The sequence below is a fragment of the Tigriopus californicus genome, chromosome 2, assembly GCF_007210705.1.
Source record: "Tigriopus californicus strain San Diego chromosome 2, Tcal_SD_v2.1, whole genome shotgun sequence".
NCBI lineage: Eukaryota > Metazoa > Arthropoda > Copepoda > Harpacticoida > Harpacticidae > Tigriopus > Tigriopus californicus.
Window position 1 is genome coordinate 372,888 of NC_081441.1, and position 24,515 is coordinate 397,402.

The 24,515-nt window shown below is 42.9% G+C and overlaps 1 protein-coding gene across 8 annotated transcripts in view; it reads right to left on the minus strand.

Moving 5' to 3' along the window:
* LOC131876886 (cAMP-specific 3',5'-cyclic phosphodiesterase-like) overlaps nt 1–24,515 on the minus strand; it is a 125,191-nt gene that overhangs the window by 51,299 nt on the left and 49,377 nt on the right. The window contains exon 1 of one of the 8 annotated variants that reach the window (XM_059222417.1): nt 10,005–10,605. The exons of 6 other annotated variants lie outside the window; for them this stretch is intronic. In XM_059222417.1, the coding sequence (XP_059078400.1) occupies nt 10,005–10,444 (440 nt within the window). In that variant the 5' untranslated portion in view covers nt 10,445–10,605. Of the gene's footprint in view, nt 1–6,028; nt 7,382–10,004; nt 10,606–24,515 lie in introns of those variants that run through there. One more of the 8 variants, XM_059222414.1, reaches the window with a different exon arrangement.

Sequence of the window (24,515 nt, forward strand, 5' to 3'; positions counted from 1 at the left end):
CGGCTTCTAGGAATAGCTAATGGTCATCTCCAACAACACATTCGACGTGTCAATTGGCTTCCGGAGCGAGCTCCGCGTTTTTCTGAACCCCAAATTGGGAGGAATCCAAGATGGTCCAATTTCGAGTGGACATACATTCTAGATAGCCATTCAATCATGTTATAGGCCCACCTTTTAAGGAAAACCTCGCTTTCCATGCGGACCGATGACATCCATTGCCCACGTAAATCGTAGTCAAGTAGGGGATCATAAAGTAGGAAGTCTCCGACGTACGACGACCATGTTCCAATTTTGGTCCAATGCGCACTCGCTCGAAAGTCTGCGCATGGATGAATGTATTCAATCATGGCCTAATAAGAACCAGATTACTAGCCAAGGCTCAGAGACAGACACGGGGAAGGCACATCCCGGCCATGTGAGTTCACATTGGAGAGTTGTCAAGATTATCAAGAGCGCTGACTCAATCAATCCTCTAGTTCTTAGGGTTTGGCAGGCAGACTTTATCCAGGAACGGTCCACTACCGTCCACTACCGTACTGTAGTATACAATGTAGCATATCAGTGTACTGCAGGAGGCTGGAAACCAGCCAAAAACTGATGAGCAAAGACCCTCTTTTTTGGTGCAAATTATCTGGGCCTAGGGCACGGTGCCAACGGCTCAGTTGACATGGCTCTATTTATTATGCATGACTTCCAAATGAGAAGACATCTGATGAAGGAATTTGGAACCACTTTCCAAAGAACGAACTGAGATGTATGCTTGCCTTGCTTTCGGGCTTTATCCAAAGATAGGGTGGTGCTTTTTATGCCTGCTTCTGCTTTGGTGGAAGTGGCCCATTATTGAATAAATCATGAGCCTTCGTTGCAGTGAATTGTGCACATTCGAGTATTTGCAAAGCTATTGATTTTTTTTAATATTGGAATTTCAGTCGCGTTGGCGTTGTCAAATTGAAACAAATCGAGAACTCGCCATCATTTTGTTTCGACATGGCCAGCTGAGGGATGAACGATCCCAGTCAGAGAGCGATTACTTTCAACTGGCAAAGCTAACGAATCCGTGCTTCTGTTTATTTGGCTAGCCCCTAAAGTGAGCGAATCGTTCTTGGATACGGGCGGGATCCTCGTTTTCCTGGCACATACATTCTGGGTCTCTGGGTCTCTTGGAACAGGATGAGGCCGGAAACGCATGGCCATTTCTTGACCAGAGTCTTGGCGAAACTGACATTTCCAAGCACAATGGGGTCTTACATGAGCTATCTATCTAGAGGTCTACAGAATCACCGACATTCAAGCTTTGGACTTTGGATCAAGCATTGCCTAACTAAATGGGTTGTTCTTTCTCTCAAAGATCTGACTCTGCGTAAGGCGCAGAAATGGGCGAAAAAAAAACACTTCTGGAGGCAGACGGAAATGGGCCATCTCCCTTTTTGATGTTCAATTCCGCACTGGCTTTTATTTAGGTAGCGTCATGCCGCTGGAAAACAAAGAATACACTGACATTGAGAGATACGATTGAGCCTCTAGTACCCATCTCTCTCTCTCTCTCTCTTTAAACTCTGCGGATGTGAGTCAATATATAAAAAAACCAATGAATGCATTCCGATCGGCCTTCGAACAAAACTGAAATAAAGCGTTCGTTAATCTCAAATGGCTCAAGACTGAAAAATATCGGAAAACCCACCTAAATCCTGGACTAAGAAGTCTTCTTCGATAACGCTAGAGGATTATTGCAAATGATGTGGGGGAAAGGTCCAAATCATTCAATAGATTGGCAAGCCTAAAATGAAACATATTCGGAATTGAATATTTAGGATCGCAATTTCTTGGTCAAATCATTTTTGAATGACTCTTTTCTGAGTTCGAATCTTTTAGGATATGAGGCATGATTGTAGTGCACATTCCTAGCAGATACGAGTCATGAATGCTATGAAAGTTGTCAGGACCATGAAAAAAAAGATTTTTTGACAAATGAAACCAACCACACAGTCTTTGTTGTGCAAATGGAAGGCGCTTATCAAAATGGCCTTATGACACGGCCTTGGCAACAGAACAAACCTTCAGCCTTTTCCAATGCAAAAAGAGAAGCTGGCATTAAGCCACAGACCTTACTTTCTTTCTTCAAATCTCATCGTCTTCCAAACTGGCAAACGTCTCAAACTTCGGTTCAAGTGAATTATTTATGCCTTTTCAGCACAAAAAAAAACACTGAAAGCAATACAAATGATGTAATTGCTGGCTGGATAATAAGAAAAAACCCTTTGGGTTCCACCTCATCCAAGGTTATTTAGGTGAACAAATAGTGTCGGTTGTCCACGGTCCAAAAACAGCCCAGATTATGGATTATGATGGGACAGATTAGGAACAAGCCCAAATCACGTACCCCAACTAAAGAGAACGCCTTCAAGGCTCTCGAAAGCAAACAAAGGCCCTCTTTCCCGTTAGTTATACGTAAGTACATACCAAGTATAATCTGGAACAAAAACTATCTTCTTTCACATTGCTGTTTTTTATTTTGAACCTGAAATTCAGCTGTGGTTGAGCTAGTTTGGATGCCATCAAAATGAATGTTCTAAAGTTAACCAAATGCATGAACAAACCTGTTTCGTATTATCTTGCTCTAACGAACCAACAGAGCCTGACAGCTACCGTCTAAAGCAATAACTCGATATTCAGAAATTGTTTTTTCAAAGGGTTGGCAAATATTGATTCATCGGTCTACTCGATACGTTTTCTGAGCTCCACGTGGGTGAAGATTGGCTGCCCACATTATGGGTCTGTTTCGATTTGGGTTTGGGATAATCCAACGCTCTAATGGTCGGACCTTCAAGGTCAAATCCGTGTAAGTACAAAGAATACGTTCCTCGTGTTTTCATTGAGGCCCTTAAGTAGAATCAGTGAGCTCTCTAAAAAGACAATATTTTCCACCTCAACAGTCGATTCTTTCATCTTACCTGAAAGGAACCGAGAGTCACGTTCAGATCAACCGGGGTTCAAAATATTGAGCGTGTCCATCTTGTGTCACGAATATTGGGAACAAAATGTGTATCGAGCATAAGAGAGTGCGTTTCTTTCAAACCGGAAGCGCTTAGGCACCATAAACCCCTGACATGTCGGTCAGGTCAGTAATTTCCGCTGCCACTCCTTTGAAATTGCAATTTGAGGTCCGGAAATAAGTAAGTCTTTGGCTGGTCATGACTTGGCCTTGAGGAATCATTGAGCAAATCAGATTTCATTTTCCCTCTCGTCATTCATTTTGATCTGGGGGAAAGATTCCTCTCCTTGTATTTAATTGTTAACGTTGGCACTAGGTGGCGCTCACAACTGTGGAAAATCTGCTTTCTCGGCAGCCTTTCATGGTCAAGGCCTCTAATCTTATCGGAGAGATGGCCAACTATATAGGTTCACCGGAAAGTGAGGCCATGAAGCCGCCAAACTTATCCCCTCGAATTACCACGTAATGTTGGATTTTGTTTTAGCAGCAACCTCTTCAAGACCTCTTGTAAAGATGAATGAACAACAGAAATCTCCAAGGACAATGCTCCTTGAAATTCTAACGTTACCCTTTTCTTTGCAGCCCTCAAAATAGGGACCAAAAAGGACTCATCTTTTGTAAGAAAGCGTTTCCGAGGTTCATTCTGAAACCTTCCCAAACATCTCGAGACAATCTTGAGTGTTAGTCTTTGCAACAATGCGGAAATGCATTGAAAGCTAAGACTATATCATGGAAAGGCATCACTATTGCCTTTGGGACGTGAACTATTGACGTCATGCTATGGAGCTAATGTGTAGACAAGATGCCCAGTCAACAATATCCATGCCAATGAAATGTCCTGTACTTCAATTTGTACCAACTTGAAAATTTACTTGCCTTGATTGAGGAAACAATACTCTGATGTGAAACCAAGAAATTGATATTGTGTTTGAACTACACTAAAAGATGGTGTTTTCCACGAGTCATCCAATTACTCAGACTTTAACTGGATCACGGTAAGCGTTGTTCGTGATGTTAGTTTACGCTCTCCTTCTTCAGAATACCCCAAATCAGGGTGCCACACAACATTTTTCCTTGCTGTCTCATACTTCACTTGTCAACAAGTTGCTGGAGGGAAACAAATGTCGTCCCTAATTCGAGGAGGACAGTAGATGTATTGAAGGGCATATTCCCTTTATTCTTATCTATTCATCTAAGATGGAGGATGCCTGTATCACGATAGGTGGTAAACCGATACATTGACACGAATCTACTCTTGAAAGGTTCCTTTTGCAATTCTTTGTGCATTTAAAGAAGTCATGAAATGGAAATTATCCACAATAAATAACCAATTTTGTTACGATTCTCCAAAAGGACACTTCTTTAAGTGCAGGGGCAATGATGGCAAAAATCGACTTTGAAGGAATTTCTACCGCTTTCCGCTCGTGGTCCAAAATGGCCTGGTTTACCATTATATTTTAGTATTTTAGGTTGCATTTTATCTGGAGTCGTTGGAATGTTGAAACAATCTAATTCTATCAGAGGTACAATGATTCCCTTTATTGTGTTTTTGGTGTGTATCCCGGTTCTTTTAAATTCTCAACCGAAGCGAAGAGGAACAACAATCGTTGGAGTAATAATAGAATGTTCCAATTTGTACACAAAAAAGGTCCAAGGGCAGGCTTCATTTTGTATCTCCAAAGAACCATAAAGTTAACAAGCAAGCATTATCAAACGATTGCGTTTTCAACATTTCCCCCTTTCATCTTGGAGAACCAAAGCACGCTCTGTTCAATCACCCTTTGTTCACGAACAGTCACACTATTAAAACTGCAAAATTCGCCACAAAGAGTTTCGTCCGCATTTTGGAATTCCACCATTCAACTGAACAAGATCGTTCAAAATGAAAAGGCATCCTTTGCCATGTATCTTTCCAATATTAGTAATGCCAAAAGAGCAGAGAAACTTTTGGTTTGTAAGCAGACATACATATATAGTATCCAAATTCAACCATGGTGAGAGTCGTATTTCTCTCGAAACCAGTCATTCTGATATGCACCAACTAAAAGGTTTCCATGGTCGAATTGAAGGTCGACACGAAAATCCAAAGTCAATAGCTGGAATCCAAGTTGCCCAAAAATCGACCACTGTCATTGTTCGCTCACATTTTTGAAGGCCCAGGTTCACATGTACAATCCCGTAATTGAAAGTTGCTGTCCCAAAGTTAGCGAAAAACTGTACGCCAAGTGTGCACGTCAAAAATGGCTTGCTCACAGGCCGTGAAATTATCTTTAAAAAAAATGTGACTTGAAGTTGTTCATTATCTTCTCAGATTCTTCTGTGGGCAATTTAGTCTTCAGATTCTTTTCTTAACTCTTCATGGAATTCAAATGCCTTTCTTTGCACAGAGCATCTTTCAGACTCTTTAATATTTGGATGGACTGGCAATTTAGTGTACATTGGATGATATTTGAATTCTTACTTTGATCATGATTTGTCGAACTTTTTGGCCAAATGCTCTACGTATTGGAGAGTTACTTCCTTTGTTATTTTACATTTGCATCATGTTTTTCTCACCTCCATAAAAGCACGAAATTTAATCAATTTTGACGAGAGTTTAAGGATTAGAAGGGCCAAAGCTGGATGGACAGAGAGTAAACATTGTTGTTAGACGACAGATTACTTTTCTTTGTTCAAACCTTGCATGTAGAACGCTGTTGGGCTTTCTTGACTGACAAGATCAAAGATCATTAGTTGATCTCGAAATTGGAACGAAGCCAAGCAGTGAATCGCTTAATCTGTGCTATGACATTCTCAAAATAGAATCCCTATCATCTGAAGACTCCCAAGGATTCCTTTTCTGTATTTGGGGCATCGGAGCAATAATACAAGACCTTACCCTGTCCAGGCTTGAAGCCCTACTCCGTCATATTATTTTTGCAAGTTCAACCCCAGCTAGCTAGGCAGACAGCCAGTTTGTTGTCAGAGAAAAACGAGGAAACGAGATCCTTTTTTTCCCGTGTGTCAGGTGGAACCATCCATCAAATGAAATCCTACCTCAGATGCTTGGGACGAAAACGTGGAACGACACGGATGATATGGCTGCCGGTGGACCTTCGACGGTTCATTTGTTCCTTGAACAGTTTGTAATCGTTCCAATCGATGGGCACTTTCGGGGGATCGAAGTTGAACTTTCTTTGTCTCACCAACTGATGCTGGGCCTCGTTCTCGACCAACGGGGTCAGATCGGCATTGGAAAACGATGTGGAACTACACGCCGAGAATTGGGACCCATCAAAGGAAGAGCTGGACTGTTGCTGGGAATAGAACCGCCGCACCTTTGGTCTCGATCCTGAATGAGAGCCACTGGAAGTGCGGAGAATCAATTCCGAGACGCTCTTGGGTTTACTGAACTGAAGGCCCCGATTCCGCGGGTCTGTCGCACCGATGGGTTCTCGATCCAAGCTGGGATTAGAAGGAACAAGGTCACCTGAATGGTGAGCTTGACGGGAAGAGGGCGGATAATACTGATGCGAAGACGACGATGATGACTCGAAGCTTGAAGTCTGGACGTTTTCTCGAAGAGGCTGGCAGGGAACAACTGACGGAGACTTGTCCTTGACTATCCCGGGCTTGTCAACTTTCAATTCTTGAGCTTCGAGATCTTGATGGTAATCCTGTCTTTGGCCTTCAGTAGCTGGAGGCCGTTCCCCTTCATTTTGAGTCCATTGCTGCTGCTGCTGCTGCTGCTGCTGTTGCTTTTGCTGTTGCTGCTTCTCAGTATGGGATGTCAGTGGAAGCTCATTATTCCTAATTAGGAGAGACTCGCATGCTGATGTTCGAGTGTCATGTGTCCCCCCTCTTCCCCATTGAGGCACGTGGGTTCCAACATTGGCTTGAACCACCGATGGATCAACACATTTGGCGTTGTTTACTACGCCGCTGGTCTCTTTGGGTTTCTCGAATTGTGGGTTTAGGCTTACCGACCCTCCAAGAGGATCAAAGGCTTGATCCAAGGAATGGTCGCTTTGCCCTCTTCCCTCGGCCTTGTAGTTGGTGCGAACTCCGTCGTGGTCCAAGGGTTTGCAGTTTTCCAATTCAGGTTCCATCTTTGGTCTGGAACTGGCTTGACTTGTATCCTCTTCTTCTGGCTCTGGATGTTCCACACCGCCTATACTGGCTGCTGGTTCACTCCGCCCCATGATGGAGGATTTCATGAATCCCAATGAGATTGGCCATTTTCGTTTCGAACTTGTTGGGTGTCCGTTCCGCTCGGGATCTGAAGAGTCGGGAGCTTCAGAGGTGGAACTTGAAGTGGAATGGTGCCACGACTGCCCAACCCAATTGACCAGACTAGACAGGGACATGACTATCCTCGACAGGATTTGGTTCATTCGATTTGGATGCTCACACACCGAGAAGTGTCTCATAATCCACCCACAATGTGGGCCATTGGAGGACTGTTCCACTCACGGTTCTCAGCACTCGAGCAGTCATGTTCAATCTTCGCTCATGAGAATATGGGGTTTCAGTTTCGATGTCGCGTGTGCACAAGGTCCAAATGGGGCCTGAGAGAGTTCCCTTCGCCCACTATCAAGCCCGTTGGATGTGGGACACGGGTGCACCTCGGGCCCAATTTGGATCCAAATGACATGAATTTATGATCCCCGCCAGGTCGTGGTAGGGAAAATAACAAACGCGTCTTTCATGGGAACTTGCATCGAAACTGAACGTAGTCCAAAGGGATCGCATGGCCCATATGGAACAACTGCAATTCTGGACCCTCCCTAATCACCACAGCAATGAGAGATATGATACAGTTTACAACACACCATAAACCGTGGTGCTCGTTTCTATCACAGGCATTACTTTGCCTTTGAAGGTTGGCTCCTTTTCGCCTTGAGTGGAACGCGATGCGGGATTCAAAGTGGTTACGCAAAGAAAGCTTAAAGGTGAAGCGATGTTTTCCCGAGGAGGTTAGATTTCAAAGATATTTGCAAAGATCCAAGAACCCGCGACGTTTTCACTTAAAAGATGCAACGGCGTGGGATTTGAAACAAGCTCCCTTTTCCCTTTGGGTCCTTTGGGTTCCATTGATCCTTGGCTGTGCTCAATGGAGCCGGCGGAGTCGGGGTTTGTGGCAAGAAAAGACTTCTACATCAATTCGGCGTTTTGGTGCCCTTTCGTGCGATTGCCACGGTGACAAATTGCAGCTTTTGATGCCGCCGACATTGTTCGAAAGTACAGCCTTGGGGAGGGATCCGATGCCAAAGGTAAATTGTACCGATCCCGGGTTCAACTTTCCCCCTCCCGCGATCTATTAATAATGATCCTCTCTATTCACACCGCAATGATGAACACTCCCGAGTGAGACCGAGGATTCTGTTCCCAAGTTGCTTTGAAATTGATGGGAAGTCTTGATGATCACTTTTCAATATGAGTGAGTGGGTGCCAAGAAACCCACTTTGAACGATAAAAAAAACGACCACAGCCAGTATCCCTGTCGCCAGTTCTTTCACGATCACCAACGACCTCTCCTCATTTAAGTACTTGGACTACTTGTTGGCGGCCTCGAAATCGACCACCACAGACAGTGGTATTAGTGCTACTAGTCTACAGCGAAGCCTTGAACACCTCGGCGAGTAGTAGTACTAATGTTTCAGTGAGGATACGCAATGGAGGTCTGGTTTGTCCGTTCCTCTCCTCATCGTTCTCGAGGACGCCGAACGCGTCCTCCACTGAACTGAGCTGAGTTGAGTTGTGCTGAGGTGGGTGCGTGGTGAGTGGTGGTGAGGTGACATTGCTCTGCCAGAGAACCGCTCTCCTCGATGTGTTGGCCTCTCTACGTCTGGCAACGAAGCTCGAACAAACTCCGTGTTGTTCATTCAAGTTCGAGCGTTGAATTGAATTGAAAAACAGTTTGCCATCCTAGACTCCTTTACTCCGAAGGGACAATAATGGAGCCTAGATGATACTAGGATCTCATCATCATCATCATCATCATCATCATCACATGGTTGAGCTAACTGTGAGCAGTCCTTAGGAGGCAAGTTCTCATGGGTGCCAATCGGGATTAGAGCCAACCATGAGCAGAATGGATGCAATGATCCAGAAATATGTTGGTAGATGCGCGCCTGTGATTGATCGAGCTCGACGACCTCGTCTTCAGTTTTCGAGCCTCAATAGAATCTAGATGCTGGACCACATGCTTAATGAAAAGTGTCTAATTCGTGGTACATGTGGGGACTTAGCGTGACTCACTAATAGCCATGTTCAGCACCGCATTTCTATTTCGTCCATATTGCCCATCCTTGGGCGTATTTTGGGGTCGATTCGATGACACGAAAATAGATTGAGCCAGAGTTTTATTGATTGGATGCAGCCATTTGCACGTCCCTTCCGCAAACAGTTGGCGAGTTGGCGCCGCGGTGAAGAACTTTTTAGTAATAAAAAATCGTTTGTCGCAAGCATAAATCGGCAAACTATTCGGCCTTGGCTAAAAGTTCACCGTGTGACATTGCCATTCATTCCATTCTTGAAAAATATGAATTAATCAAGAGTGAGAAACGAACTCCTATGGTTGTCTCGCTATTTGATGCTTCAAAACATAGTATCCATATCAATATTAGCTTTTACCTCCTCCACCGGATAACAATGGAACGCTATGAATATTTCGTCAATATTTTAGGTCTGATTTCCAAAGTGTTCCAGAACCAACCCAGAGGGCACCACCACGTTTACGAGCGTCATTTGAACAATGCCCTCTAGTGCTTACATATCTTACCTGGAACAGAAAAGAGCCTTTGATGTTAGCGCCGACCATCAAACCCATCTTCCGTTCCATTAGGAAGATACCGTTCCCCAAAACTAGTCGTAAATAGTCGACTTTAAGGTGGGTACGGGGACAAAAGTAGCTCCACACACTTTAAACTCAGTGTCTCGGGGTCCTCCTTCTCAAAAAAAAAAACAGGACCATTGTGCGTGTGGAGTCCTTTTTCTTTCACCATGTTTGCTAAAACAAAGTGATTCTCACCTGACGGGCTTAATGAAAGCACTTCGACTCCTGACAAATCGGCGCTGAAGCGGAGGCGGTTTCGTGCGGTTCACTGGCGACAAGGACAGCCCGCCCACCACCCCACTACTACTGGGAGCGAACACCAGACTATGACTATTCACATTGGAGGTCCCCTCAGGGTTACGGCGAGCAATCACGTTAGCATAGGATCTCTGCCGGCCGAGGTGCTTCTTCAGGATGATGTGTGCTCGAGGCGGCGATGAAGGTCGAAGTTGGCTGATCGCATTGGTCTGAGAGGCCGAACCATTATTGTGATGGTTATTATTGCCATGAGGATGCAATGACGACGACGACGACGGCGACGACGATGATGCTGATGATGCGACAGACTCGACCACAAGGGTCTTTGTTTGAGATTCGTCCATGTTAAGTGGGCCTTCCCCGAGGGCTAATCCCATGGATTATGATCGTGTTCTGTGCCACCGACGAGAAGCAAGGTTTCAGGGCGACCGGTGATATGCAATACAGAGACTAACTGTTGCGAGCCAAGTTCAATGAATAATGTATGGACGGCAGAGGCCTTAAGGACCGAGGGAAAGAGAGAGAGAGAGAAAATTCGACAGTTTACCTCCATAAAGGACGTCGCTTGGATTGACTTTGAAGGATATCGTTCCCGACAACGAGGAGTTTGAACGCCCCGAGATCCCATTGTTGTTCACACCGGCAACAACTGCACTTACCGAAATGTTTGATGCACTTCCCGTTCTCTCAGATGGGAAAGGCAAACATTGGTTTTGCATCAACACACACAATCCAAGAACGGCCTTCAGAGGCCACCCACGGCCCAACAAAAGTATCAACAAGGTCCACAATGGACACATTCAAGATATAGGTTTTTGAAGGGATGGATAACACACACAAAAAAAACCAGAAATGAAACCTTCCAAAGTGTTCCCAAGCCAGGTTGATCTAGACTCTCAGAGGCTTTCTCAAGAGAGAAAGATGTGATAAGCGCGCAACTGGCAGATGTCACCTTTGCCTTTTTGACTTGGACCGTAATGGTTGTTGATGAGACCTTCCATGCGAAACAGTTGTTAAGCCATGGAGACATCTGAACCGTGTGCATTTTTCAGGAACACTCCACACACCCAAGAGAGGGTCTCATTTTTCCTGGAAGCCAAGATCCTGTGGAACCGATTTTGAAACTGCCACAAAGGCTGCCAAATTGACAAATTCAGAATGTGAGGGCAAAGCGAGGTTTGAATTCCTATAACGGGGGGACTGTCAGATGTCATGTTGTCTTCTCGTTTGATCAAATTATGCACCCGATGAGAAGTCTAATCTTGCGCCTTTGTCAAATATCCAGCCAGGTCTGAGAGTCAGCCTTTTAAGGGCCTGGAAGCCTATATCGAGAAATTGGGACTTGGAACGAGATATCTGACTGCCGGACATTTCTAACAATGATTAATGAAAAGATGAAGGGACCGCTTGCTCGGTTGAAATGTACGTTTGATATGAAGACGTCTTGTCATACGAGGTCTACGGATGTTTTAGAGCGTGATGTGATGTTCCCTCATTTTCCGATGGAAGAGCAAGCTTGCCGGAGAAAATACACGCAGGAATGGGAGGAAACTTTCTTAGCAATTTGGACCAGGCAAAATACGTCGGTCGGTTTTGATCAAGTTTCATATTTTATGGGCAATCACATTCATCGCGTAAAAAGTGTACAATGCCCGTCAAATGCAGAAGGGCCCGAATTGGGCCTTTGTTGGAACTTGGGATTGATAACTTCATAAAATGTTCCTCCGCTTTTAATGATGAAAACCGAGCGCTGTTCCTTGCAAAAGACTGGTCTGGTGCCCAATGCCTAACCGGTTTTTTAATATTCGATAATGATCATAAAATATGGAGTCAAATGTTCCAAGGCCAATCTGTTCCATGAAATTAATAGACAAGGTACATGCTTGAAACCTATGGAGAGCCAATCGAGTGAGTGATAATCTTTACAGGTCCTCTGAAAAGTGGGACAATCTCTCTTACTTAAATTGGTTCGATCTTGCATTATCTTGGAAGATTTGGGCGCACCAAGCGTGAGAGAGAGCCTTTCATGGCTTATCATCTTTTTGATGGAACCAGCCAGCGATGACTAAGCTCGTCATGGGTGGAGGATATTAATCTGTGAAGGTTGCATGTTCATTCAACAGATTATTTCCTTGACCGTGCACTTTGTTCGAGACAAGATGGTTCGTGAATGGTTCTTTTTTTTAAACATGGAACGAAAATTAAATGGCCAGATTCGCATTAGAGTACGTAGTAGGGAGATATTGACGACCTTGAATTGGTTCAAGCATTACGACAAGGGTGGGTCGATATCTAAGCTCTTGGTAAGCACATACAAGCTAAGTTGAAGCACGTACACATTTTGAGATGCTGAATCGGCTCACGTGTTTGTTAATTATCAGGTTATTCAACAAGTCTTGACCTTATGCAATTCGGAAGGGGCAAGGTAAACGATCGATGTCACTTTTTTGTAAACTTCCTTAACGATACTGGGAACGGAATCCCCAATAAGAGTTGGCAGTGTTGATCTGGAATTTTGGCCACATCTTGTCCAAGTCTAACTGAAGACCTACTACAGGATCAGGACCTACATAAACGCTCCCTACGCATATTTGAGGGGAGCAAATTGAACAATGAAGGAGCCCGAGAAAGAAGAGAGTTGGACTTTATTGTTTTAACTAGCCTGGATTCTTGAGGGCTTGAAGGTGCTCTCAAAACGCACTTTAAGCCTCTACGGTCACTACAATTGACCCTAAATCCTGGGTTGGGACAAGGCTCATGAATGCTTTTGAAAATGTGCAATACCAAGTACCTTTTGTACCTTGCCAACTTCTTTCATCTCTCCCAATACGAGAGCTCTCATTCCTTCAATTTTCTTAATCAAACATATTTGGACCTGTTCGAACTTTGGCTAACCTACTGAGCTTATTAGATCCCAAATAGGCGAAGCGTATTCAATTTGAGACTTCACAATCGACTACTTGTACAGAGTTAGGATCGTGATATACTTGGATCTCGATTGAACAAAATGCTTGGTTTCCCTGGAAAATGCAAATATTTGGATTTTTGTACTTGGCGGATTATCTTACCGCCACTGGGAGTGGAAGTCTCAGAGCTACAAGAAATTGAAGAACTAAAATATCTTATTTTGCTTGAAATTCATTTGATATTAGATCCACCAACGACTTAGAATTGGGAAATCTTCATTAAAGGTTAATTAGCATTTTTATTCAAAAGGGCAATTTACTCAAGCATTTATTGGATCAAAGTTTGTCTTTGGTGTTTTTTTTGACACACTGAGGACATCCCTTCGGGAAGAATCCCTATTGCATAGAAAATGAACTGATGGTTCTTCGTTCTTCGCTCAAGATTGACCGACCTCGTTTGGAATGGTTCTTGTCTGTCTGCAAATATCGGCCCACAAGAGCCATTCTGACTACATAAACAACTTTTTGTGTCAATTTGGTCCCGGACAAACTTTACCTTAGTTTTAGGTCCACCATCACATAGGTCTATATTCGAATCAACAGATATTAATCATGCTTAGATTCCGCATCTGACAGAAAATGTGTGATCAGAAAGAACTTGGAATGTTAGTTTTTGCTGAGCTGGGAAGTGTCTTGGAAAAGTGCCAAAATCCTAGCCTCAATCGCGTCCAACTCTGGTAATCTGGTTTCTGGTCCAAGCACAATGAGGTACAAGAAAAGTGCTCCCATCTACGTATAAAGACTTCTCTCGCTCAGATGGAGGGCCCGTTTTCCTATTCTTTCGAAAAGGTTCTTGAATACAAAGTTCGCATTCCATTGTGCTAATTGCGCCGTAGTTACGTAGTACATATTTCCCCTCTCCGGGCATTCTTAAGAACCACCTGCCAAAAGGGAGTCCAGGAGCAAAGATTGCAAACATGGTCTCCTCCAATCCAGGTGAATAAGAGACCCTGAGAGAGCTCCCGGTTTGATGTGATTGCCAAGAAAGTTAAAGGCTTGATTCATTTGTGAATCAAACCATAGAGCAAGCTTGACAAAAGTTGGCAACACTTTTTTCTCCATCCAGATACAAGAAGCCGCGTGCCATTTATCTCGTGCAACTTTAGTGATGCTGCTAGTGTAGAGGAAATACTTTGAAAACTGGGAAATATGTGGTGAATTAGGCAGTCCTCTTCAAGCATTGCCAGTGAATTGTATGTATGTATTTCATTAAATTAAGGTAATTTATGTAAGGAAAGGTGCAAGTTCAAAACCAAAGCACTAAAAAAAGGACCGGAAGGACTTGCACACAGATTCCAACTTGCCGGTGGACATCTTGGTCCAATACTTTTCGACATCAGTAGTCAAGAGCGTCGGAAGATTGCAGTGGGCTTCGACACGCGTCTAAACAAAGTAATAAAGCTGGTTCTGGAATCTTAACCATTGAAGCCACGGCCAGAGTTTTTGAATAACAAGTATTGTTTCAGTTGTATCAATTGATTATTTCTAATTAAGTTTTCAGGTCCGACCCCAGGGTTAGCACTTTATCTCTTGTTGAATCTTTAATTTCAAAACGTCTAACATGTTTCTGGGCACCCGGTATACACGGCAAACTATCGACATTTGACAATGGATAGGGCGGCAAAAATGATATGTGGATCTCTCAAAAGCATGACAAATTTCATAACATTTCCCAAAGGAAAGACATGAACGAGATTGGACGTCCTCTTAAAATAACTAATTTCGATGCCTTTCCTCTCTCTCAATAGTAAAGTCTGGTTTGATAAGTCGACTAGTGATACCCTTTCCGTTTTTGATGGTTGATGCATTTCAGTCGCTTCTTCGAAACGAGTGGGAACTTGAAGTTTAGATGGACTTGTGATCAGATTAAGCAAATGGAGTTGATCAGATAAGAGGAGCAGCTCTTACATCAGCCCACATCCATGAGATCTGCCAAGAAGGAGCGCGTTTCTGAGATCGGTGGCCTTTTCTCCCCCCTCTGGCCTAAACGAGGTCGACTTCCGTTGTCTGATGAACTCAAACGAGATGTTCCTTCCTGTTCCAGGAGCGGTACAGATTTAGCCTCTCCATCCTCGAGGATAAGACAGGGATTTTGAATCTATCAATTCTAGCAATTAAACAACTGTTGGGTCTTGACAGCTTTTGTGGTGGAAAACGTGGTGCTCGATCAAATATCCAGTTCTATTTGAAAAAAAAATAATCCAACTTTTCCAACAGCGAATTGTGACGTGGCTTGGAAAGAAGAGAAGGCGGCTTGTTTCCCCACATCAAACCTTTCATTATATGTGTGTCATCAGTACTAGAACATTATTCTTGGCAATTGTTTGTCAAGGAACATTAGCTTTTAGAGCCAAGTCAGCCATGGATATGGGATCTAACCCTGCGTCAACGTGAATTGTTTCCTTTTGCTCAACTCCACAACAACAAGTGCTGCCCGAATGAATCAATACGCGCTTACTTCACCTACTAGTGCTGTAAAATGGTTCCCATTGGAAACAACGTATTTGCCCATGATGATCCACGAGTTGATGGATCGAAAAAGCGACGAGAAATCAACTAATGAAAATTCATGACTCGAGCTAGCCTCATCCAACAATTATCCTCTACGGTACTTCGACCACAGCAACAAGGTCAGTCTTTCGTGATTGCTCTGTTTGCTCGGCTACAAAATCAATACTTATAACGCCCTACTGATGTCAGATGTCAGGCCTGAGCAGCCGATGGATCGAATTTTCGGCTCTCTTTTCCTGAAACCTTGCTTTCCACGCACTTCGTCGTCGTGATGATTGTGACAGCTCTTGTTCAAACCATTTCAATCTTGAGGAAGAAATAAATGGAACCAATGGTGGTCGTCCTCTCGCTTCAAGAGTGATGGACCACACGAATCCTAGGTGGAACGGAGGTGGCGGATTCTTATCGTTGTCGGGACGTTTGGAACCACGACCACCATCACCACCAACATCGCCACCACCCCAAAGATGGAAATTGATAGCACTGAATCCATACTCGAATTGTCAAAGGCCTCGGAAACCAAGTGGCGAGGTCCGGGACCATTCACCATAACTTTCGACACATGGAATAAGTTGGGACCAAGTCCGGCCTTTCACGTGGAGCACGAAGCACGGAGAACACATTCGAAATGGTGGAAGCCAACAACAAGACCAACGGAGAGGAACGAAGAAGGCCAGTGGAGGAGGCGCCAAAGGACTGACTGACGGACTCTATGAATAAGAAGGAGGAGGAGGAGAAGGAAGACGAAGGAAGAGGAACAGTAGGAGGAGGAGGAGAGAAGAGACGAAGAAGGAGCAAAGCCACCAAAGCCTCTTCCATTTGTTTCAACCTCCGATCCATGGAGTCCGTCGCCGGATCAGGGAAGTGAAAAAGGACCGCCTAGATGAGGAACCGTCTGGGTCACTTCCGTGTCGTAATGGGATTGCCATCGTTGGGGATGAGTGGACCACTCACTAATCATTGCTCATTTTCGGGTCGTGGAGTCAAGACGAAGTTCAGACATAGTACTCTGTGCATGTCCGTAAAGAGAGTCAAAGCCAATCGCTTTTACATCTATATAGTAGGTGACGAACAATGCGGAGGAACAAGTTGATCGGCCAAGGAAACTTTGAAGTGCGGACGATTGAGACGAACTAATTTGGCCAAGAAATATGATGAGCTAACCACCTTACGTGAATGTAATGCCGCGTGTGTGTATGCACTACCCACATGCATACGGTAGGTGAAGAGATCCTGCAAAAAGTGGTAAAGGCCGAGGGAGTCTAGGGCACTCCACCCACTGGATTGATTGGCTCGAACCTTAGGACGTGGCCGTTCGACGAATGGCGAGGAGCGTGTTTCCGAGCGAGAGCCAGTTTTATGGTGTGGTCCATAAATTGCATTTTGATGTCAAGCACCAGGAGACCACCATGATATATGGACCTCTAATGAGGCCAATTGACGTAAATTGTGTACAAGAGCATTTCGGCGCCCGTGCCGTATCGGCTTTCGAAGAAAGTTGACCTTTAATTCCCTCATTCGAAAAATGCTACGAATTCCCATCATCCGTTCCCACTGGTTTCGAATTGGTATTAATTGACCTTCAAGGTGTTCCAATTCCCTTTGGAGCAATTCCAAGCCACTTTCGCCTCGTTAAGCGATTTTCTATGAGAAAAGGGAACGAACCTATGATTGGAAACATCCCCATCGATGAATTGAGCCTTGAAAGAGGCAAGAATTAGATCCGCGATGCTTGTTTGGTCTTTGGTATTTGTTCCAAAACAAAGGTCGTCGACGGTCTTCGTTTCTGAACTCCATCTTAGTCCAGGGCCATCCTTAGTACAGTATGTTTTCCTCCTCCGAGGAAACATCTCGCCACATCTCGAGTTGCTCTTTGGCCAGAAGAAAAGGAAAAGGATACCTTCACAAGAGAGCAATCTGATTGCTAAGGCCTCCAGTGGAACTGCATGCGCAACATCGCCTACTGTTCTTCTTCTACTGCGTCATGTAGTTAGAACAGAACGCAAGGTATCGTGCCCCAGTGTAGCCAACATGTACGTATGTTTGAATGGTCTATCCGATTGAAACTGGCTTTTTCGATTCGATTCAGAAATATATCTCCTATCTGGCTGGTTTCAACGACCACGTCGAGCATCTTCTGGCTCGGTTTGGAACGTTGCTCCAATGAGAGGAACAACGAGAGGAAATCCACCTTCTTTCCTTCCGTTTAACGCGTTTCGTCCTTGTGTTTGTGTTTCTTCGTGGACCAAATGAAAGGCTGAAATTCTTTCCTGCCAAACGAAACAAAACAAAGCAGACTTGCTACTCCGTCTGTCGATCTTTGCAGGATGCTCGTATTGTTCTTTCTTAGGAACCATGCCAAACAACGTCGCGATACTTGATGCACTTGGTTTGGAGATGGAATTTCGCTCTTGTTTTGGAAAACAAAGGTTAGCATGGAGGATGTAACGCGCAAATCTAGGCATGTACAGGGTAGAAAGAAATTCAGGGCCACTTTTGGTGCCCTCTGAGAATGCTCTCCTCGCACTCAAGGATTCGCTCTATCGCATGAATAAAGTGTCACGTTTTCACTAAAAAAAAGGTCACATTTAAACAGCCTAGCACCATGTTATAATTGATTCAATGTTAGTCTCAAAAGATCCTCCAATGTTTGGCTGACTGAATACAGACTATTGGAATCCCAGATTTCAGTCCTCGGCCAGGCGTGGGCTGAAGGAGGGATTCACCGTTCTTCCATTACGTTCCTCTTTGTCAAATGGTTTCGGATTGGACACCGAAAGGCTGACACATCTCCCTAGACCTTTTCCTGGCCTTCAGCATGCCCATAGCCCTGGCTCTGACCTCTACACTGGAGGCTTTTCATTTTTCGCTAGGGCAAACTATTGAAGGGTTACCACTTTCCTGTAGACTGCCATTAGATTATTCATTATGAGACATTCGGTAATGAAAACTTGGGGTTCGATATTAAATCCCTCTTTGAGCGTTTGGAAACATTGCTAGAAGTGGCTCTTCATTTCTTTCCACCCTGTAAATCACTAAAGATGCCTTTATTCATGTTGGGTTCGTGTGTAAGGCATTTTTAGCTTAATCAATTCTTCCTGCCTTACTTGTTGTGCCGTAAAACTTTCAAAGCTTGCGTTTTGTGTTCCATGAATAATGAACCGTGTCACAATCAAAGATTGTGGGAAGATACGAAAATCACTCAATTCTGCGAGTACATTCCATATTCAGGGAACTTGGTTCCTTTTCTGTGCTTCTTCAAAATCGAACGAAAATCGATATTTTGCCAAATACAATTACTTCGTCGATATGCAACTCAAATGAGTCCCCACTGTCGTACAATTTTAATGGAAACTCATAACTCACGATGAGTTAATGAAATAGATTCATTTGCGTTTGTTCCCTCCCCACCCAAATGCCTTTAAAGCTCACTTAAAGCGTGGGATTCAATACATGATTCCAATGCATTTGACAAGACCAGAAAAACAAGCCATTTGAAATTTATTTTGAGACCGACAAACCGTAGACCATTAAAAGCAAATGGGAAAATTGGATACACACGAATTATTTGAAAATGGTGCACTTTCCTGGTATGTAGTTTAAATGCCCCTAAAGGAAGAAAGGTCATCCCAGGCATTTTGAGATTGCGAGAAATTAACTGGTTCCTCTGTTGATGCTTAATTCCCTATATGAATAAATCGACGATAAGTTTTCAAGGTGGAAAAGTAAAAATATTCATTCGAGATAATGTTGAAAAGATTTGGAGGCTGACTAAAAGGAAGAGGATTATCTTCCTTCAACAAACAATAAGGTCACTCAGGCTCATTTACTTAATCTCGAAACTTGTCTCAAAGCTCTCCTTTTTATATTCCAAGGCAAAAAAAAAATATCCGACGGAGATTCTTTTAACTCCTCTCAAATGTGTGTAAAGTTTGGCCCAAGTTTCGAAGGACCTATTTTACCTCAAAGAAGGGACAACTTTTATTTGAACTGAAACGAACTTGGGAACCTATTCTCTCTCCGTCCTCTCCACCGGATACGACTAAAACTGTCCTCGAATTTCCTCCGAGCGTCAAATTGCTGAAATTCCTCTGCACCCTCTGTTCCAAGTTTGAACCAACTTGGGTGGGACGACATTCTAATTTCATGAAAGCGACATCATGAATGAAACCGAGAGAAACATCGCTGATAACTTCAAAGTCAACTTGAAATCATGTGCTGACTATTCAAATTGTTGCACTTATTAGCGACAAATGTTGTTAGGTGTGATTTAGATCGCATCTTTTTGAATTTCGCCCTGAGAAAAATAAGGTTTTCGTTATTTTCAATCTATTTTCACGTAGCTTCATGGATACTTTGGACCCTATTTATCATTTTATTTCCAAGTCCGCTGAAGCCCGTATATGATCTGATGCAGTTTTAGTGTCAAAAGTTTCTTCATGAATTAAGGCCAAAAACGGGTCAATGAATTTGAAAATATTTTAGTCTCACTAGATAAGAATCAGGCAACACGACCAGTTAGAATTGACCAGATTACAGTTAACCAGTTTTCTTTCTTTCAGATTGTGAGGTGATACCTCAGAAAATACGTCTAGCGCCATCTAACTGTTGAAGGATCAGGCGTTCTTTTACAACCACGATGTCTCAGGTCTTTTGGACTCGTCTAATTCGGGGATTCGAACCAACAGTCATTGGCCTATGGGAATGAGTGTTGGATTCTGATCCATTGCGACACGAGTCCAGTCCAAGCTGAAATTGCAGTACGAATGAGACTGTGAATAAATTCCCAAGTTTGAGGTAGAATCTATCTCTGGGAATCGAAAACTGCATTGGGTTACCAGTGCATCAACATTGGCTTCTTTCTTCTCTTCTTGAGTAACTGAATTGGAAAACTTCGTGTGAGAGGCTTTCTTTGTCCCAAGTTACGTAGCTCGGAGGGGGAGATCCCAAAGCCACTCAAACACTAGATCGACTTGGATCCCATTCGGATCTAATCAAAAACCCACCAATTACAGTAACATACTGCAACTTAACCTTACATTCCTGGGAATGTGGACACATAGGCACATACTAAGCAGATAGGCAGAGAGATAGAAATGAGCTGGAAACATCCTCGGTTTCCGTAGTAGGCTCATGGGGAGACTTGATCTCTTTGCTCGTCTTTTCAGATTCCTGTCATGTCCTCATATCAAAAGAAAACGAACACGGCATGGATCTTTGGTCGGAAACCACAAAAGCCATCTTGGTTTCCTGGGTTCTTGACACCTACTCTTTCCTCTCTCCTCGGAAAATGGGACTTTACATCTGTTGTTACTTAATGAATATTGGCTGAATACGCTGGGACCCGATCACCTGCTCCGTATTAATGCTCGCGTATGTTAGGGGGTTTGCTCATGCATCAAGCACATGAACAACGGCACGATCAATTTCAATTCAATCAAGCATCAACTCGGATCAGCTCGGCTCGGCTTGACCCAATATTGCGGAAACATTCAGAAAACTGAAAGTGTGAATTTCATCGAAGTTCCCTTTTTGGGTTGAAAAGCAATGAATAGTCTCTGTTAAATTTCATAGCACAGAGAGTTTCAATACTTTACTAATTGCATTTATGGTACATTCACCGTGTCCAAAAATGTAATCTTTGATTAGTATTACCGCAACAAGGGCAATTAAATACCATTCAAAGGTAAAATCGAAAACGACGAGTACATTCGTGGCTTTTGCGTGTATCATATCGTTGATTTGTTTCATCCAATTTTACTGGATTTCAACTCGGTAAAGATTTTTAAGATGATTGCATTGCCAAAGATGACATAACTTATTAGGAAACATCAAAGAGGGCGGTCAGAGTAGTGAAGGCGTGATAATATCCAATCTAAAAGCAATTTCGAAAGCCGAAGAGAGTGTGTCTTTTTCATATTTGGGAAAGCGTGTAAATTTTTCTCAGCCAATTTTAACGATAAATTATCAAACTGCTCCATCCATCGCATTTTACAATGAGAGTTACATTCCCAGACCAGTGATGAATTAGACGCTCTAAATGGCGTTACTTTTAACCTTCAAATAGGTGCTTGAATGTCATGAGAACGAAACCCACCTCCTTGCCATCCTGACACATTTTTTGACATTAGTGACTTTTTCCGAACTTCTATTTCCGTTTCCATGCTCACTTGAGAATGCAGTCAGCCTTTACCATGCATGAGCATGTACCACAATTAATTGATATATAGTAGCGGTAAGGAAGTCCACAAAACAATGCAGAAAAGTGCTATATGCTAGAAAAGGTTAAACAGTTCATTGTGGAAGTTATTATGAATACCATTTTAGGTCAATTGCGCTATTTTCTGGTTCAACCCAAATATCCACAGATCCACAGATCCACAGATTTGCGGTTTATTGGCCTCGATGGAGGCTAAAAAAGCGATCAATATTCGCACCTGGCAATGTGCCTCCAATTTGACCCACAGCTGCGCAGAGAGAGGCACTTTACATAGGTACAATCATCGAACAAATAAAAATGCAAGACCTCGATTGGCTCCCGTAAGCACCTGATTCGATTGCCGTGTCTACCAATCCAGCGGAACAACGAAGTGGCGGCCTAACATTTTAAAATGATGTTCTCCTATCCTCCAATGGCCACTTGCTCGAGGACTAGTGGAATCCTCTAAGAAGAAGGTCTGAGACCGTTTGGAACTCACGATAATAGATTGAAAAGCTTCTTTGGTTTAAAAGGAGTTCAAGAAATTACATTAGCATAGCAGACGTTGGTTGGATCGAGATTAAATGAGAGAAGATGGATCGAGGACGGAATGATAGAGAGCGAAGACAGAGCTGGTCTTTTGACTTTACCACATAAGAGTTTGCTTCGCCTTCAGCATCATAGTTTTTTTGTTTCTTGAATGTCTCTGCACTGTTGACTCTCATCTTTAAGTAAATAGTTGCACAATTTTCTCCTCATCAAGCTCAGAGAGCAAGAAAATGCAATCTTCTTGTTTGGTGACATTAAGGACCATGCCCGTGTTTAGAGCAAAATATTTATTCATTTTCCTCACGTTTTGTGTGCATGTAGATAAGAGCGAATTCAAAAAAACTGATCAATCTACCTCAAAATAAAAGAAACTAAATCTGTCAAAAACAAGATATGTAAGTTTATGGAACTCACCGCTTGATGCATTATTTCAATTTAGGCCATGAGAAAATAAGTACCTCATCCTGATTTCCAATGGGAAAGTAGGAAATAGGAAAATAGAAAAAGAAAGGCATCAAAATCTTAGCAACAGAAATCAAGGTAAGGTTCCTTGATAGAAGACATGGATCTAGTAACAATTTACTCTTTCATTGGTGTGTGTGTGTGTGCGTGCCCACAATGTGTTTTGTATTCCAACTGTAATTCAAAACTTTATCTCTGCAAAATGTAACATTTGACACTCTCCACCGAATTCATCGAATTGATCCTCAAGTCAGCCATCAGTTCATGCCATTGAATGAACAATGCCCACTTGTGAAAGACATGAATAGATAGATGGATGGATGGATGGATGGATGGATGGAGGCTGTGCTTGAAATCCAGGAAAGGAAGGGCAGGTGGCCGTGGTTCAAAATAGCCTTTTCTACTAATCCCTTTTCAAAACAAAGGTTTTTTTTTGTCCCAAGAGAGCAATTCTTTATTGTTCTTTGAGTTAAGGTTGTTGAGGTACCCAGTCAATAAAATCGATGTCATTTGTCTTAACTGAATTGCAAAAAAGCATTCCGTTTTGAAACGTACTACCAAGTTTGGATTTAGAACTGATGAGTCATGCTCCATTTTTTCTTACTTAGCGATAGTGGAGAATACACTAACCCTTGAGCAATAAAAAACTCCATCTTGGTTAAGATAGGAATCCATTATCATATAAAGTGCAGAGAGAGCTTGGCAAATAGTTTTGCCTTCTTTTGCAATGGACCACTGAATTGCAGGGCCTGACATATCTCTTTTCAAAGGTTGCGTGAAAAAAATATATTCGTACCGAGGAAATGTCGCATTCCGTTTCTTCGTGTTCTACATTTCATTCAGTTCCATCTGTCTCACTTCACTTTAATCTTCATAGACCATTCATCAATGTCGTTCCCATATTCCAACCATTTGTACGATTTCAGTCCAACTTTTAATTAAAAAAAGAACATTTGCTCATTTTCCTTCCACCTCTAAAGTGGAGATAATATATGATGTCCTCGTTTAACTAGATGCTTCAAATGGCCAGTGGAAACGCCTGAATCTGACACGTAAAGCCTTAGGCTTAAAGCTTTTTTCTAAGTTCATGTTTTTCTCCGACTCTCTATAGGGACCTTTAAGCTGATGTCAAACTCAACCTTCTGAGAAAAAGGGTCACGAAACCTCCATTTTGATTCGTCCTTGGGCGGTCACTTGTCACATCTTATTTCCTTATACAACAGCTTAATCAAATCGACGGAGATTCTTGGAACAGTCATCTTCCATCTTGACTGGAATCTTGGGTTAATACTTATTGACAACCATTACTAATCAGACTCGAATCTTGTATTTTATGTAAATAATTGAGCAAGCTGAACCATTATGTCATTATGTTGCAAAAGGTTTCGCGGGTGAAGTCGAGTATCTTGAAATGCTGAATTTATTTAATATACCTTTCCACATGAATACAAGCAGATGAGCACTTGCAGGCAGAAATCGATATAAGAAAATTTGAATTAAATGGTGAGAACGATAAGATACCTGACTAGCATGATATATCACACTAATTATGACTAGAATTGTTTATTGTGTGAACTACTCAAACATCGAATTGATGATAACAGAAGGGGTTTAATAATGGACTTATAATTTGGAACCATGCAGGGAAAAAAGTTTTTTAAACGCACTCACTGTTCAAGAATGTTTCAGGCATAAGTGTTCCATATACAAGCAGAAAAATGAATGGTAACGTGTACGAGATTTGACATTTAATTCCAAAAA